This window comes from Malus sylvestris, chromosome 1 (assembly GCF_916048215.2).
Source record: "Malus sylvestris chromosome 1, drMalSylv7.2, whole genome shotgun sequence".
Lineage (NCBI taxonomy): Eukaryota > Viridiplantae > Streptophyta > Magnoliopsida > Rosales > Rosaceae > Malus > Malus sylvestris.
The window spans coordinates 18,373,933-18,392,115 of NC_062260.1; the positions used below are offsets into that span (position 1 = coordinate 18,373,933).

Below are 18,183 nucleotides of genomic sequence, written 5' to 3' on the forward strand. Positions count from 1 at the left end.
TTTCAAACACCTAGGGATTAATCAGGGTGATGGTCAGCTGCCTAGCGCCTAGGTAGACCTAGATGGTTCTAGGTGGGAATTTCTAGAACAACGATTGGGGGTTATGGTAAGAATTGTATGGTAACTTAGTAAGGGCCAGTTTCGGATTGCTGTGCTTTTTTAATAAATTGCTTATGCTGTGATTTAAGAGTAATCATCTACAAAGTAAAGCAGTTGAGCGTTTGATACATTGTATTTTTAAAAGTGTTGTGAATATGAAAAGCAATTTAAAAACTGTTTCTAGAAGGATAAATAATGCCATTGTTTAAAATTAATGAGCTTATTACAGTTTGTTCAACAAAAAAAGAGCTTATTACAAGAATTAAAAATATTCTAAAGGCTTAAGTCTGCTTTTTATTAAAGTAACCTACATACTACTTTTAAAAGCAACCTACAAACTACTTTTAAAAGTTGCTGTTTGGAGGTCATTACTTTTAAAATAAGCCTTATATTTTATTTTTACCAAACATTTTTTTACTGCTTTACTTTAAAGTAAAACAATTTTTAATGAAAAAAAAAAAATACCAAACTGGGCCTACGTCTTAAAATGTTTATGGTAATTAATAAAAAAATAAAGGTGTTTATAGTGAATTCGATGATACATCATTAGATTTGTTAAAATCTTAAAAAGAGGATTTGCATTTCCTTTCTATAAATATCCTTAACCATATGCATGATTAAACTCACAAATCCAATCGAACAAAAATAAAACCTCAAAAATCCAACAAGAAACAAAAAAATGCTCAAACTAAACGCGACACCGTTTACGAGCAAAGTAAATATACGAAACGGGTTTAGGCCCATAACTGAATTCAACCCGAACACAACAGTCGTCAGCGAAGGCCCAAATTTTATTTCTTTTATCGAAGCCAAAGCCCAAACCCGGAAACAGGAAGAACCAGTGTTTCCAGAGTGCCCAGAGAGAGAGAGAGGAGCACAGAGCGCCATGGAGTACAGATGTGTAGAGTGCGGCGGTCGCATGACGACTCTGTTCGTCCAATACTCTCCCGGCAACATTCGTCTCATGAAATGCGTAAATCCCTTTTCCTTTCTTTTCTTTTCCTATTTTATTTAATTTTTTCTGTATTTTTTTTTGAGTTTTTCTGCTGCTAAATTGGTTAGGTTTTTCTGTGAATAGGGTAATTGCAAGGCAGTTGCAGACGAGTACATTGAATGCGAACCCATAGTAAAGCTCCTATCTTCTTTTTCTTTTCCCTTCAATTTTCTCCTTCGAAATTCAACAAATTTGATACGTTTTGATTTGTTTGCACTGCCAGATTATTCTAATTGATTTGATTCTGCACAAGACCAAAGCTTATACACATTTACTCTATAATGTCATCGACCCACAAGCTCCTTCTTTCCAGGTATTGAAAATTATGCTGCTTTTTGCTTCTGGGATTTTACAGTTTTATTGTTCCTTTGAAAACTTGGGTCACCAGAGTTGCTAATTTGATTTTCTGGATACCCTTTTCAGGGTTTATTGTGGAAGTCCACTTTCGGGTTTCTTCTGCTGGATGCTTGTATCCTTACCGTGCTTATCAGGATTGTGTTTTTGGAAATTTAAATTTTGATTCTTTTTACATAATATGTGTTTATGTATTGGGTGCCTTAGCAATGTGTGTAGATAGGAGTCTCTTTTTGGAAAGAAGCAAGGAAGAATGGGGCTTGTCCATGAGCTTCGCCTCGTTACTTTGGAGATTTCAAAAGGTTGGTGGGTACATTTTCGGATTTCATGGGGTTTATACGCATGTAGGATGATTTATATTAAATTTTAGCAGATGGGTTGAGAATTTTGGCATTTCAGTTTCCTATTAATAAGAAAAAGATGTTCCGATTTCAGATGCTGATGGATATCGTCTTTGGAAATATCATGTTTCTTTCTACATTTTTACTTGCTATGAGGATTCTTTTCAGCACATTCCCTAGACCACTCAGGTAACATTTCCCGTGTGTACTCTCCAGGATGGCAGTGATTTCTATGAATATTTTAACCGAGGCATAGTTTTATTACCCATCTATATGTAAACATGTTCAGGAAGCATGCCTGGTTTGGTCAGTCGATAAAATGGTATAAACTGAACTAGAGAGTTCTATCTAGCATCTTTGATTTGTGACCCGCTCAGAAAGTTAAGATGGATAATGGTTACTCAAAATTATGTTGAGCTATCAACTAGTAGGAATTTGGTCAGGCTAAAGTTGGTACGGTTAGCACTGTTTAAAAGTTTAGGGAAAAAGATATAGAATACATAAGCAGAAGAACAAATTATGAACACCCGTGAGTCATGGCCTGAAAGATTCATAACTGGAGCAACCCGTAGTAGTGAGATAAGTTGTCTCGTGAGATAAGTTGTTGTCTCGTCTCAGTAGATACATATATATATATATATACACACACACACAAACATGAACATATGAGTGTGTGATATTGTATATTCTGGTACAGGTATAAAGAGCTTCTGCTTGCAATATTTATTTCAAGTTACTTCAAGATGTTTCTTATTGCAATGATGGTATGGTTTGCAAATTAAATAAATCCGTTTTTTCTTTCCTCATATTTGAACTTTCCTCAAGAATACTTGGTTAGACTCAACGCATATCTAATTTGAGCATGTGTTCTACAGGTCTGGGAATGTCCTTCTGTGATTTTGATCGTTGATTTATTTGTTTTATCATCCAACACTGTGGCACTCAAAGGTCAGATGATAATGTATTTACGGTCCTTGTCATGTTTCTAAAGTTAGCATTTTCAATGCATATTTCATTAACTAAGCTTTATCAGCGAAGTATCATCTTGAATTTGTTACAGAAAATGCTACTGCTAGATGCTCATATATCTGATCACTTTAGTTTTAAGGACTACACAATGTTTTACGATATAAAATAGATGTTCTGCCTTGATTTGATATGGAGGTGTGCATTAGCTAACATTAGATCTGCTTAGTATTTCTCAAATTCTATGGTGTGGAGACTCTTACTCTGAGAACGACTGATTGCAGCTGAACATCCTTCTTCCTTTCTCCTTTTTTTGAAACAGTAATAACTCGGTCAGCTATGAGTAGATGTATAGCGGCGTGCTTCAGTGCTCATGTGGTAAAGTTTTTGGTCACACAAAGGTGCTGGAGTTGGGAACTTTTTAGATCTTAAATCATTGGTTGCCTTTCTTTCTCTGTATTGAAACGCATAATTTTTGTTTAGACTTTTGTATTCTCATTTATTATTCTTTTGAACAAATAGATCAATATTTTCTGCGAAGACAGTGGTGGTGTTAGACTGGCTGCTGTAAGATGTGGTGTAAATATGTAAGATGTGTGTCACAGTTATGAAATAGAGGGCAGTTTTTTAGCATTCTACTATAAACTTTCAGCTTTCAGATTTTATTGTGGTTTAAGTTTTTACCTTTGATTGGAATTTGGAAATCGAAAGGAACTTACCTTTGATCGAAACGAAACTTACCTATAGCTAGAGTGCCATTGTGACGGTTATTCAAACCAATCAATCACTGCTAGAAAGTTAAAAACACATGGCAATGCTTGATTAGCTTGAGATAAAACGTCCAATTGTAGATGAGTTTCGGCCTTTGGGGAGGGTGGAAAAGAGCCTCGACATATCCAAATGCCCTAAGTCAGTGCTCTAGTGAATTTTCCTCCTGTTGCTCCCTAACTTAAGGAAAGCGGAGAAACAATTTTTCTTCTTGTGTGATTTCAAATACTAGTTAGATACCAATTTATTCCTCAAACCCTTATTAAAAAAATATAACGTTGCATAAAAAATAAAAAAAAGAGAATAGACTGCACAAAATTCCATTGAAATTGAAAGGTTCTAAATAAACAACGTTAACTGCAATACAACATGAAAGGAGTACAGGAAAAGCAGAAAAGCTGCACAGGAACGCAGCAGCTGATACAGGGAAACTAATCAAAGCAATATTTACATAAGATGGGTGTTTAATTCTGAAGGTTATCAAAGGATTAAACCAATCATAATCATCCGATTTTGATAATGATCGTAATTACCACTCCATTACGGATGGAACCTCAAATTTCAATACCAACAACCAGTACATCAACATTAGTGTCTGGTTATTGTAACATACGTGAGACTCCAGAAACCATGTCGCAGCAGATCCTGTATAACGCCATTTTCAGAATAAACGACTGTGGAAGGAAAGCCCGAGTACGAGGCTAGAACTAGAGCTTGGTGCGAAGTATTATACCATTCCCTGTCGGGGGACTTGATAAGTGGTGTTGAGGAGATGCTTCAATGAAAGAAACCTACAGTTGCCTGCTTCAAAGACTCGGTTTTTGCTTTCTTCTGGAGCAGATGAAGAGCAATGCAATACTCTGCAGCTTCCTTAACCTGCTAGTAGAGTTGACAGAAATCAAACTGAGTTGAGTGAAACCAGATAATAGCCTTCCCAAAGCTTCAATACAAGAACTTTTATTAACTATTTCAGCTTTGATTGCTCACCTTGTCTTGTGATGCAGCTTTGCAGTCGGATTCTTCTCGAAGCAACTCCAAGTGGATAGACGCGAATGGACGATGGTTGAAGACAGTCTTGCTGAGGTACGTATGGCTTTTGATGAAGAGTGTAGATAATTTGAAAACAATTTTGCTGAGGTTCGTCTGACTTTTGATGAAGAGAGTACACTATTGAAAGACAATTTTGCTGAGGAAATTTGTAGTTTGGTTGACAGGTGACACGCGGTCTACAAACAACCGCTGCTTCTGAGAAAAGACATCTTTGCTTAATCTGGACTTGTTGAAGGAGAGTAGACTTCCTGATGACATCTCAAACACTGGCTTCTACGGCTGTTCTTTGAACTAACATGTTCACCTAACAAGCTTTGAAGTTTCTAAAACTAAGGAATGCTTAAAAACGGCCAAAGAGAAGAGGAACAGGCTTAGCGAACCTACGTCGGTTGTCACGGACATGATCGTCCAAAACTGGCAGATGAAGTTTCTACTGCCTACAGTTCCTGAAAGGTAGACTAGGGTGATGCTTTACTCTTGCTAGAGCTCTTGGGGTTTACAAGTCCCCTATTTCTGTTTTCCAATAACTAAGATCTTGCTGTTCTTCGATAATTAAATCTTCTTGTTCACTGGCTATTCTTGAGTAACTAAGACCGACTAAACCTATGTTGCTGTTCCTATCTTAAGACTCGTGCTTGTGACTCTGGTAGATTAGAGTCACTAAAAGTAGGGTACGTTGTTTCTTCCCAGGATACTAAATTACTAATCCTGGTCAACAATGATAAATCAAGAACTTTATGGGAAAAGAGTTTAAATCTCCATATCATCTGGAGATCGCAACTCATCATTGCATCCAATATAGTTATTGGGATGCACACCATCTCCCAGTTCCGTGTTCATTGGTGACAGCAGCAAGTAATCTTGTAACGGATCAAACGGTGGACCCATACATTCATTGGGATCACAGGTTGAAATATTATTCTTATATTCAAGATAAGAAATATTATCTGGAATTAAAGATTGCCGCCTTGTGCAATCACCATGGACATGGGAAACATTTCCCGGCAAAGTGTGTAATGGTGACTGCAGTGTGGGTGGGCAGTAATCCTGTGGTTGATGTGGCTGTGAAGGCTGATGTGGATGCGGTGGCTGATGTGGCTGTGGTGTCTGCTGCAGCGGTTGAGAGGGTGAATTCAGAATTTCTCCCATCTCAGCACACAACTGGTGGATTAAGAATCACAAACAAGCAGGTGTTAAATTTTGGCAGGTTTTGCAAGTTCAAAGAAAAGAACGCAGAAAAAGCATATGCTTATCTCACCTCTAGAAATAAAGCTGGATCATCGAAATCCGAGAATTTCCAGAAACCAGTGTCATCATCACCATCATCAAGGCTCAAGCTAACTTGGCTAATCCCTAGCTCTTTTTCTCCCAGATGTTCCACTGGCTCTGCTATCACATCACTTACAACAGCTTGATCGTCTTCAGAATTCGCTCCCGAATCAGCTAATTCGCCCCGGATTGGATCACCCTTCGGCTTCTTATAACTAGCTGAATTGTTCTTCAGGCGGCAGAGGACAAAGTCCATCTGCTTGGTGGGTTTAGAACCCACCTGGGTTTCTGTGAGATAATACTCATGGACTATCCAATCGGTCTTCTTTGCTTTCGGCGCACGACCTTCGTAAAAGGTCAGAATCCTCTTCTTCCCAATCACAGCTTTGGATTCTTCAGCCCTGATCTCACGCTCCTTCCCTGTGATCTTGTAAAAGCCTTGATCCGTGGCCCGGTTGCAGCGAGTGCTGTTGATGTACTTGTAGTCGGGCCGGCTGAAGAAGTACCACTCCTTCTCTTGATCTTCTGGGAAGAATGCTGAAATCCAACAACAAAACAAAATGTTCAAAATTTGATACCAGTCCACTCCAATTCTTGAGCGACGAGCGATATTACTACTCTTAAGTTCTACTAAGGGGAGGGGGGAGGGTTTGCCCGGGGCGCAATGGTTGGAACCCGGGCAATCCACCCTTGCACTCCAATTCTTAAGGTACAAAAACACAAAAACTGAAAAGATCATAAATATATGCATACAACAGCTTCATACAAAAGAAATAGAGCACTGGAATCACAACACAAAACAAAAAATGGAAACCCAATTCAATTCCGGATGAAAAAAAAAAACAAAAAAAATCGAACAAGATAGTAAATTTACATAAACAACATCCGAATCCATCAGAAATAATAAAAGGGTAGTGAATAAAAAGTGAGACAGATTAGTGGGGTTACCAGGAAGATCGCAGGGCTCGTACTTGCAGACATCGATTTCAGGGATGAGGTGACGGAAATGGGAGTCTGTGCCCTGTACCTTGTTCTTCAAGTAGTAGCTGACCAGCAGCTCATCAGTTGGGTAGAATCTGAACCCAGGTAGTAGGATCAGATTCACATGCACTGCATCTCCTTCTTCAGTTGTCATGCTGCTGCTGATGCTGCTACTGCTCATCTCTCTCTCTCTTCCCCTCTCTCTCTCTCAACTTTGAACTGTGATTATTAATCGGTGTTCTTGGTTCTGTGAGGAAGCAGCATTTGAGCGGAGTCGTATTTATATACCCTCATCAAAGACCCCACTTATCCCTCAAGCACTGGACTTTTGAAAGTTGACTAGTATTTTTTCCGAGTCTTTGAGCTTATGGTGTAAGTTCATCTTTTGCTCCCTATACGTTTGGGGTTTCTTTCATTTTGGTCTTCCAATTATTTCTTATCACAATTTCTTTAATTCCAGTAATATTGTAATCTAATTTAAATTATGTTGTCATAAATTTTAACTTAGGTGAGAAGAGGTGAGCAAATTCCTTTCGTTAACTTGACTAATCCCAAATTTACACAATTATGATCATAAACGATATTACTATCTTAACTCTAACTAAACTTACAAATGATAGTGCTAATCCAAATTCTGGCTAAACTAAACTAAACTTACCATACAATATTAGAAGTTTAGGGGGCAATTTGAAACAAAAAACGTTTAAAGATCCAAACAGAACAACTACCAAAATTGAAGGTGCAAATATATAATCAAGTCTTGAGCTTCCAATGCAAGTTTGAACTTAGTGTTGGACATGGCTGCGTCATATCAACGTACTCTAGAATTTACGAACTTTCTAGAATCTCATACGTGGAAAATAATTGTTTTTTGAAGGCAAAGCATTACGTCAGTACGTCTACTGTGCATGTCCATGTGGAGTGACAACAATGTTGCTACAGATTTCGAGTTTACATTCAGCTTAGCTGTAATAATACTACACAATGTTGTTGAAAAAAAAGAAAGAGTTTTGCATGTTTTTATAAGGAGCTGCAACAAGATCGGTCTTGAGATTTTGAGGGTCCTCGACTAGGGATGTCAATGGATTGGTCTGGGGATGGAACTGCTATATCCATCCTTATAATCACGAAAATTAATCATATCCATAACTGCAAATTAACCATCGGGTATTATCCATAACCATACCCACCGGATAACGGATTCCCTTAACGGTTATATCTATCTTCGTCAATACGAAAAATATATTTGCCCAATTGACACATGATAATTTAGTAAATATTAATTTCGTCATTAAATATTGGATGTATAAAATGATTTAATTAATGAATCTTGTGGAGCATAAAAATTAAAGCTAAACATTGATAATGTTGGTTGATCTTTGATATCTCCCATAAGTACCATTGAATTCTCATAGATTTTGATTCATATCAAAACTTTTGAACTTTGCCACAAAATGCAACTCACACAATGCAATTTTTGTATTCTCAAGGTACGATTCGGTGAATAATGAATATACATACATATATATATATACCACCAGGAGAATATAATACACGAAATTCCAAGAAAATGAAAGGTTCTAGATAAACAGTATTAACAACCATACAACATGAAAGGAGTACAGGAAAGGCAGAAATGCTGCACAGAAACGCAGCAGCTGATACAGAGAAATTAATTAAAGCACTATTTACATAAGAAAGGGTGTTTAATTCTGAAGGTTATCAAAGGATTAAACCAATCATAATCATCCGATTTTGATAATGATTGTAATTGCTACTCCATTAGGGACGGAACCTCAAATTTCAATACCAGCAACCGGTACATCACCATTGGTGTCTGGTTATTGTAATATATTTGAGACTCCAGCAGCCATGTCGCAGCAGATCCTGCATAACGCCATGTCCAGAATAGTCGAACGAAGCCTGAGTAGGAGGCTAGAACTAGAACTTGGTATCAAAGTATTATACCATTCCCCATCGGGGACCTGATTGATGGTTTTGAGGAGATGCTCCAGTGAAAGAACCCTACAGTTGCCTGCTTCAAAACCGTATGCTTCAAAGACTTGGTTTTTGTTTACTTCCCGGGCAGATGAAGAGCAATGCAATACTCTGCAGCTTCCCTGACCTGCAAATAGAGTTAACAGAAATCAAATTAGGTTGAGTGAAAACAGAAAATAGCCTTCCCAAAGCTTCAATACAAGAGCTTTTATTAACTATTTCAGCTTTGATTGCTCACCTTGTCTTGTGATACAGCCTTGCAGTCGGATTCTTCTCGGAGCAACTCCCAGTGGATAGACGCGAATGGATGATGGTTGAAGATAGTTTTGCTGAGGTACGTATTACTTTGATGAAGAGGGTACATTAAATGACACATTTTTGCTGAGGTTCGTATGACTTTTTGATGAAGAAAGTACACAATCTGAAGACAATTTTGCTAAGGAATACTCGTAGTCTGGTTGGCATGAGATATGCGGTCTCCAAACAACTGCTGATTCTGAGAAAAGACATCTTTACTTCATCTGGACTCATCAGAGGAGAGTAGATTTCCTCATGACATCTCAAACACTAGCTTCTACTGGTGTTCTTTGAACTAACATGTTCACCTAACAAGCTTTCAAGTTTCTAAAACTAGGGAATTCTTAAAACGGCCAAAAGGAACAAGAATGGGCTTAGGTAACCTACATCGGTTATCATGGGCATAATCCTACAGTTCCTGAATTGTAGATAAGGGTGATGCTTTACTCTTGCTAGAGCTCTTGGGGTTTACAAGTCCCCCAATTGCTCTTTTCTGATAACTAAGATCTTGCTGTTCTTCGATAGCTAAGATCCTGCTGTTCATTAGCTACGTTGATGTGTTTCTTGATTAGCTAATGCCGACTAAACCTATTTTTCTGTGTTTCTTACTCCACTGTTCCTGTCTTAGACTCATGCTTGTGACTCTGTTGGATTGGAGTCACTAAAAGTAGGGTCTATTGTTTCTTCCCAGGATACTAAGTTACCAATCCTGGTCAACAATGATAAATCAAGAACTATATGGGAGAAGAGTTGAAATCTCCATATAATCTAGAGATCCGCAACTCATCATTGCATCCAATATAGTTATAGTTATTGGTATGCACAACATCTCCCAGTTCCGTGTTCATTGGTGACAGCAACAAGTAATCTTGTAACGAAGATGGATCAAACAGAGGACCCATATATTCTTCTGGGCTAAAAGAAGCCTGGATTAAGAATCATAACGACAAAGGGTTATGTTTCGATGTAATTTTTGTGCTGCATATTAGAAGTTTATATAAAATGAAAGAAACAACTTCTCACCACTGAAATTCTTTCATCTGTAGCTTGAATTGGAACACCATTAGCCAGTTTGTTAACTTGCTCATTGGGATCATTGGTTGAAATATTATTCTTATATTGAGGATAAGAAATATTATCCGGGAATAAAGATTGCTGCAGTGTGGAGGGGCTGTATTCCTGCGGTTGATGTGGTTGCGGTGGCTGATGTGGCTGCGGTGGCTGCAGCGGTTGAGAAGATGAATTCAGAATTTCTCCCAGCTCAGTAAACAACTGGTGGATTAAGAATCACAAACAAGCAGGTGTTAAATTTTGGCAGGCTTTGCAAGTTCATACAAAAAAATGTAGAAAAAGCATACGATTATATCACCTCTTGAAACCTATCAGATGCAGCTTGATCATCGAAATCCGAGAATTTCCAGCCACCAGTTTCATCATTACCATCACCAGAGGTCAAAATACCACTACCACGTTCACCAACATCGTGATTACCACCGGCAAACACATCACGTTCTAGCTGTTTGTATGCCAGAATTTCTTCTGTGTCGGAAATCATATGATTCATTGTTGCAGCTTGGTTATCAGCATTATAGGTAATGCAGCCACTAGTACCAGGATCAACTATTTCGCCACTACAGACATCAGGAGCATTTCCAAGCTGTGGTGGCTGATGAGGCTGAGGTGGCTCAGGAAGAGGAAAGAGTGAATTCAGATCTTCACCTGCTGGGGAACATAACTGCCACTGCACAATTAAGAATCACAAAACAAGCAAGTATTAAGTTTCGATACACTCTTGTGCTCCATATTATCAGGTTTACATCAGAAAATATTCAAAAAGCTTGTATATTTTTCTTCTTAATAAAACAGAGGACTAGGCGAGATTAGCTCATGTCCGTTATGGGCACAAAGAGCTACTCTCTCGGTAATGACGGAGAGAGGACCAGCACATCTAGAAACCTCCCTCCAATCCCCTGTGTTTATTACAACAATGATGGGGTGAAGCGAAACACAGATGGGGTTTGTATAGAATCTATACTTATAATTGTGATTAGATTCTATACTTATAATTGTGATTAGATTCTATACTTATAATTGTGTTTATTACAGGCTAATGGTGATTAGATTCTATACTTATAATTGTGTTTATTACAACAATAAATAAATAAATACAGAATAATACATACCCAAACCTCTTGAATCATGTCGCGTAGAGATTGATTAATATCAGATGAGCTGCCACCACCAGGTTCACCATCGTCTTGATTTCCACTACCAAGCAGATCATGTTCTAGCTGTTTGTACGCCAGAACTTCTTCAGTGTCTGGAGACATATGATTCGTTGCAGCAGCAGTAGCAGCTTCATCAACTGGCTTATACTTGAGGACGCAGAGAACAAAGCCCCTTTGCTGATCCCTCGCCTGATGGGGACTAGAACCCCGTTCAGGTTTAATGCGAATGTACTCGTGCATTTTCCAGCTCGTCGTAACGGATTTAGACCTACGACCTTCCTGGAAGGTCTTTTTTTTGAAGGTTAATGTCCTCTTTTTGCAAGTGAAATATTTCGGGCCGACATCCCGTTGGTCGCCGTTCATCTTCCAGAAGCCTTTCTTTGTTTTCCTTTTGAAGCGAGGACTGTTGTTGGATTTGTAATCACACCAGCTGAAGGAGTACCACGCCTTAGATTGATACGGAGATTCAGCGAACATGCGCCCTGCAACACAAAGTGAGATACTGAAAATTTAAAACCAACTCACTTCAAGGACTTGTTTGGTGACTAAAAATTCAACTGTATTGGATAATTCATTAGAATCAGGGCTCGTTCGGTGCCTAAGATTGGATCGAATTGGATAATCACAACATTTAAGCTATGTTGACGGAAGATATGAAGAAATTTTGTCCAATTTGAAGGTAGAAGATGGATTACTCATAACGAAACTTCATGCTTCAAATCCCCACAAAGTGGGTACTTGGTAGGATTCGAAGGGATAAGTTTTCTTCATGTCTAATCCATCAAATCCCCTAAAAAGAAAATCCAACACTATCCCATCCTTGGAACCGAACGAGAAAAAGTGAGATAGAATAATGGGTTACCAGGCAATTCCCAAGGCTCGAACTTGCGGACATCGATGACAGGGAGGAAGAGGCAGGCTTGAGAATTGTGATTTTTCATCTTCTTCCTCAAGAAGTCGGCCTTTTCATCTTCAGTGGGATGGAATCTGATCGCAGCCACCATGTCCGGCACCGATTGGGCGGTGGTTGTGGTGGTCATGGAAGTGCTGCTGCTGCTGCTGAAGTTTTTCATCCCTCCTCCTCCTTCAGATGCTTTGGAAATTTGGAAACCAGATTATCAGATGTTTTTGCTTTCAGAGAACAAAGCAGAAAAGCAGAGCAGGTGAAGTGAAGTTTGTACTTAAAAACAAAGTCACCCAATTAAGTCAGTGCAACTGTGCTCTTTTGACTTCCATAGACTCCCAGGTCTTCAGATGATCATGATGGTGCCAAACCACTGCCGTGTTAACACGTTGGGTAAGAATGTGCCAAATTAAATTTTCTTTATGGTATCGGAATAGTAATGTTAGAGCGGCTAAATTTATAGATAAAAATTTTAAATTAAATGATATATTGCTGATAAAAATGAGAACGTTTATCAACGCTTAAGCAGTAGCTCAATTGTCAATTTTCATGTTTGTGGAGCCAAAAATATTCACTAGGCGACACGTGGATTTTTGGACAAAATAGGACAAAAATACCCTCGAGGCATACCGGGTCTCCTACACGCGAGCAGTGGAGAATCATCCATCAACCAAGTCAGGAGTACCCAAAATGGGTAACAATTCAAAACCTATTTCATATATGTTTTTACCTCATTTTTTCCTTATTCAATTAGCCATTTATTTCAAAAACCACCAAAACATTCATTTTATGTTTAAATAGCCAAATAAATTGGCTAATTAAACCTAAATTAAACCTAAAAACCCTAGCCACCTCCTAACTCTATAAATAGGCACCTATTCTCATCAAAAAATCAATTCCAACACTTTGGCAAAAATCCCAAAATTCTCTAAACACTCTTTCTCTCTAAATTCTAACTTTGGCATCGGAGGTTCTTCGGCCAAAGCCCCCCATTCATCGTGGGTGCGTGAGGCTCTTGGCCTTAACCTAAGGTGTTAATTGTTTTGTAGGTGCAAAATCGTCCAAGATCGAGGAGGAAGAAATTTGCATCCACAAATTGGTGCTTTCATTGAGAGTTGAAATTCATACTCGTAGAAGACTCTCGCACAAAAAAGGTTTTTTCTTTATTTTCTAGTCCATTTGAATATTTTTCATACGTTCTTATTATTAGAATTTTTTATTTGCAAAGGTTCTTTGATAAAACGTATAAGCAAAATATAATGGCTAGAAATTTAGAAAATTCCACAAGTGAAAATTCTAATGTTCAAGAAATGGGATTGCGGAGATCCGTGAGGCTAAATGCGACAATAAAGGGAGCGGCATCATCATCACGAGCTTCCACCATGGGAACCACCGTGGTGGCTACCTCGGTAGCCACCCGCGGCGAGGTCCATGGTGCCTTCACCATAGCCACCATGGGAACCACCGCGGTGGCTACTTCGGTAGCCACTCGTGGCGAGGTCCATGGAGCCTTCACCACGGCCCAGAGATCCGTGAGGCAAAATGCGACAATAAGGGGAGCGGCATCATCACCACAAGCTTCTACCATGGGAACCACCGTGGTGGCTACCTCGGTAGCCACCCGTGGCGAGGTCCATGGTGCCTTCACCACGGCCACCATGGGAACCACCGGGGTGGCTACTTCGGTAGCCACTCGTGGCGAGGTCCATGGAGCCTTCACCACGGCCCGAGCCGTGCCATCCAAGGCTCACGGTACCAAGACCACGACCCAAGCCGTGCCATCCAAGTTTACGTGGACCCAAGCCCAAGCCTCTCATTCACATGCACCGCGTATTGAGCAGCCTGTTTCCGTCGAGCAGCCCACTCCCGTGGCCCAGCCTGCTCTCGTGACTCAGCCTGCTCCCGACGAGCAGCCCACTCCCGTGGTCCAGCCTGCTTCCATCAAGCAGCCCACTCCCGTGGCCCAGCCTGCTCCTGCCAAGCAGCCTGTTCTCGTGACCCAACCTGCTCCCGACGAGCAGCCCACTCTCGTGGTCCAGCCTACTTCCGTCAAGCAGCCGACTCCCGTGGCCCAACCTGCTTCCGTCGAGCAGCCCATTCCCGTGGCCCAGCCTGCTCCTGCCAAGCAGCCTGCTTTCATGACCCAGCCTGCTCCCGACGAGCAGCCCACTCTCACTGCCTATCCTGCTCTAGTGGCTTTCCAAGCAGCCCAAGTCGACCCAAGACTATCTCAACCATCCGGACCTACCATCGAGCCGGGGGCATTCTCACCATATTTTTTCACGCATTTGACATTTCCCAATTCAAATCTCGCGCCCGGAGTCTACCACATTTCCACTGCCCAAGGAGGCGCATTCCTTCAAAGCTCTTCCAATCCAAATGGCGAACAACACTTGTCTCGACAAGTCATAGAGTTGACGAGTGCCCTTGCACAACAGACAACTTTGGTGAATCAACTTTTGCAACGCATCGGGATCCAAAGGCAGACGAACCTTTCCAGCAGCGTCCTGGAAAGCAGACATTCGACCAGCCACGAGCTGAACGTTCAGGCAGTGTACATTCCCGATTGGGCCCCCGAGATAGCGTATACTCCCGTCTTAGCGCGCGGAGGAGCGTGTACTCTCGACTAGGCCCACGGATGAGCATACATTCACGGTTGGGGTCACACTCCGATAGTCAACATGAGCAACCTTCCGGACAAAGTGTTCATTCGCGGCTAAGCCCACAAGGAGCATCATCCACCTCACATCAGAGTAGGCAGCACGACGGACGGAGAGAAGCAGTCACTCAATCCAGCTCAAGTTCAACCAGCAGCCTGCGAAGAACTCGTTCGCCTGCTAAGAACGCACCACATGCACTGCATTTGCGGCGTAGACGAGCCAAACACATGGAAGAGCAGCCTAGACCAGCAAGTTATGGCTGGGGGCAGCCGAGAGCTCCGCTACCCCAACAAAGGCAAATTCAGGAAGAAGTAGAGAGACTCTTGACCAATCGATTGCATGATTTCCAACGCAACGAGGTCACCGACGAGGCACTACGACGGAACATGACCAACATAAGCAGGTCACCCTTCACGGACGAGATCGAGCAGGCAGAGCCTCCACGAGAGTTCAGCATGCCACATTTCACATCTTTCAAAGGGGATGAAGACCCGGAGAGACACTTAAAGCGCTACCGAAGCGCAATGATCCTTTATCTAAACAACGATGAGCTTATGTGTAAGATATTCGCCACCACTCTACAAGGCGAGGCGCAAGATTGGTTCTACACCCTACCGCCACAATCCATCCGGAATTTCTACGAACTTTCTTTGGTTTTCACCAAAGAATATTCATCCTATCGCTCGATCAAAAAGAAGTCTGACCATTTGTTCGACGTCAAGAAGAACCCAAAGGAGTCGCTTCGCGACTATATGAGGAGGTTCAAAATAGAGAAGGCAAAAATAGTCGGATGCAACGACTCGATAGCTAGAGCAGCCTTCCAAAAAGAACTTCCAACAGACCACCCGCTATTCGGAAAATTGATCATGAAAGAAGATCTAACTCTGGCAGACTCTTTTGCTTTAGCAGAGAAGCATGCACTTTGGGATGAGGCTCGCCAATGCACATTCAAGGACTTGAAGAAGTACCCGACATCACATCCCTAGAAGCAGCGGAGGACTTATTCGCATGTTTGACGGTATCTAAAGTAGCAATAAGCTCTACCATCATGCGAGAAGAGCTGGGGGCCCGACTACCTGTATTCTACAGTTACATGCAGTCATCATCATGACGCACTATTCCGCCGAATCCAAATCGGCGACGATAAAGGCGTAGACCCTGGCAGATGCAAAGTTTTCTGACGAACGCAACAACTCGGCCCAACGATGCCCCGAAGGCAGTCGAGCACACTTTAGCTGCACATATTCCCTTAATGGAGATTTCTGGCATTCGCATGTCAACGACGCATCCAACTACAAAGGCTTGCGAGCAGCTGTGGTTCGTGGCAACCGACTACTTCACCAAATAGGTGGAAGCAGAGCCTATGACGACCACGATTCAGACGGACATAGAGCGCTTCATATGGAGGAACATCATTTACCGATTTGGCATCCCTTAATCCATCGTTACCAACAACGGCCTGCAATTCGTGGGCAAAGATTTGGCGAAGTTCTTCAAAAAATATGGCATCAAGCAGCATATGTCCATGCCGAGATATCCTCAAAGCAATAGGCAGGCCGAAACATCCAAAAATATAGATCTCATCGGGGAAGGTCCGTACAAGCTCAGCAGAATAGGCGGTAAGAGTAATTATACCTCCGCTACCATGAAACGATAAAAAGATCGAAAAGTAGTGGAGCGCCTACAATCTGAAGAAGTACCATGTGTGACCTCCGACTACATCAAAGCCCGAAGACTTAAGAAGCTCGACGGGCACCACCTCACAAGTCGATGACTATCCAGTTGTTATGCAGTTCCTACCTTACAGCTAAGTTCTCGTTCGTTTCACTCGTTTTTCAATGAGGAATTCAGAAGTAATCACAACTTGGCTCGGCTGCATGCTTACAACAAGTGATCACTCCAGCACTTCAAAAGAAGACTGTGCCCTTCTTAGGGACCCATCGCAGGAATTGCGCCCCCCGAGGGACCAACCATGCTCTCCAGTGCGAGAGGGTAAACTAATTGCTCTCCAGTGCGAGAGGATAAACCAATTTCCCGACACCCATATGGGTCAGCTCTCCAAGACGGGAGGATAAACTTTACACTCCGAATATCCAGACGTGGATGAGCCTAGCTGCCCTAGTATAACTAGATGCACGATGGCTTGCGTCGGGATTCCTAGAAGTAGCCGCAATGGTCTTTTTCAAGGCTTAGCTAACTGAAGGATTTTGGGTCTCTTGGCCTAATCCGTGGGGAACCGGGCCCTAGAGACGGAGATGGCACATTACGCAGTACATCCGATGGACGGCTGCCCTGGAATCCTAAAGCTGCTACTGAGTGCACTAAGGTAGCCTACGGATTCCGGAAGACTGCCTACGGCTTACCCTTCGAGCAGTAAAGCCGCGCTAGACTTATACAACCGCACATTCTTGTGAAAGGTTAAACAAGTTAGCGCGCATATACGAAGTTTTATCCACTGCCGACATGCTACGTAGTCGATAAGCTTCACCTCTGCCAAGCGCGGAACAACCTACACCAAGTCCTAAAGTGTTGTGATACTTGCTACGCAACCTACGGAATTGAAGAAAGTCAAGGTTAACAGCCTAGTGGTTACGCGGACTTGTCTGCTTCTGTAAGTAAGGCATCCGGCTGCCAACCCTATGGCTAACAACTTTGCAAAGTTCTACACCAACACCTACGGCTGCATAGGCTACGCGAGCTTGTCTGCTTATAAAAAAGTAGCATGCCTGCCACTGGTCTATCAAGTCTAAAGGTTAGGGCATGAACAAAAGAAGTGAAGATGAAGAAAAACGAAGGAAAACATGTTTATAAACAACTAGCAAAGGCCGAAGGAGTTCAAGCAAAACAAGAGCTACAAGGAAAAACAAAGAAAATCCTAAAGGCTACCTAAAATACTACACTACAGCAGCTTGGACATCCCACGACTATTGGGTTGCCACACCTTCAACAGCCGTAACGCTCTTAGCAGCGGCATCATCCGGCGCTTCACCCCCGGCTGCCCCAGTCTGGGCACTAACTTCTCCAACTACTTCACCAATGAAAGCCTTAAAAGTAAAAGTAAGCAAGTCTTCTGGAGAAATAGAGAAGGTCTTAAAACCTCAAGCCCATCCTTCTCACCCTTCAGCTGCGCATTCTTCTTAAGCAGACTAACACGGACGCGCTGCAGCTCATCCACTCTCTTCTTAGCATAAGTAGCGAAACGAAGCTCAGAAATTGCAAGCTTAAGATCTTGAATCTGAGGCGAATCAATCTCAGCAGCAAAGGGAGCAGGCCT

At 41.6% G+C, this 18,183-nt stretch overlaps 3 protein-coding genes across 3 annotated transcripts; 1 reads left to right on the top strand and 2 right to left on the bottom strand.

The window, feature by feature from the left end:
- Positions 1-778: 778 nt before the first annotated feature.
- Positions 779-3,399, top strand: LOC126614189 (protein ARV 2-like). The gene is made up of 9 exons (XM_050281772.1): positions 779-1,072; positions 1,178-1,225; positions 1,317-1,406; positions 1,517-1,562; positions 1,667-1,749; positions 1,883-1,977; positions 2,486-2,552; positions 2,664-2,736; positions 3,077-3,399. The coding sequence occupies exons 1-9, from the start codon at positions 779-781 to the stop codon at positions 3,184-3,186; spliced, it is 906 nt and encodes a 301-aa protein (XP_050137729.1). The 3' UTR covers positions 3,187-3,399.
- A 427-nt stretch (positions 3,400-3,826) lies between these two features.
- On the bottom strand, positions 3,827-7,084 carry LOC126618191 (NAC domain-containing protein 55-like). Its single transcript, XM_050286272.1, has 4 exons — positions 6,790-7,084; positions 5,831-6,378; positions 4,510-5,733; positions 3,827-4,398 (listed from the first exon to the last, which is right to left on the bottom strand). Exons 1-3 carry the CDS (start codon positions 7,001-7,003, stop codon positions 5,323-5,325), a joined length of 1,173 nt encoding a protein of 390 aa, XP_050142229.1. The 5' UTR covers positions 7,004-7,084; the 3' UTR covers positions 3,827-4,398; positions 4,510-5,322.
- A 1,298-nt stretch (positions 7,085-8,382) lies between these two features.
- On the bottom strand, positions 8,383-12,540 carry LOC126618111 (NAC domain-containing protein 62-like). Its single transcript, XM_050286209.1, has 6 exons — positions 12,208-12,540; positions 11,301-11,827; positions 10,487-10,858; positions 10,141-10,389; positions 9,059-10,043; positions 8,383-8,947 (listed from the first exon to the last, which is right to left on the bottom strand). Exons 1-5 carry the CDS (start codon positions 12,416-12,418, stop codon positions 9,852-9,854), a joined length of 1,551 nt encoding a protein of 516 aa, XP_050142166.1. The 5' UTR covers positions 12,419-12,540; the 3' UTR covers positions 8,383-8,947; positions 9,059-9,851.
- Positions 12,541-18,183: the final 5,643 nt, after the last annotated feature.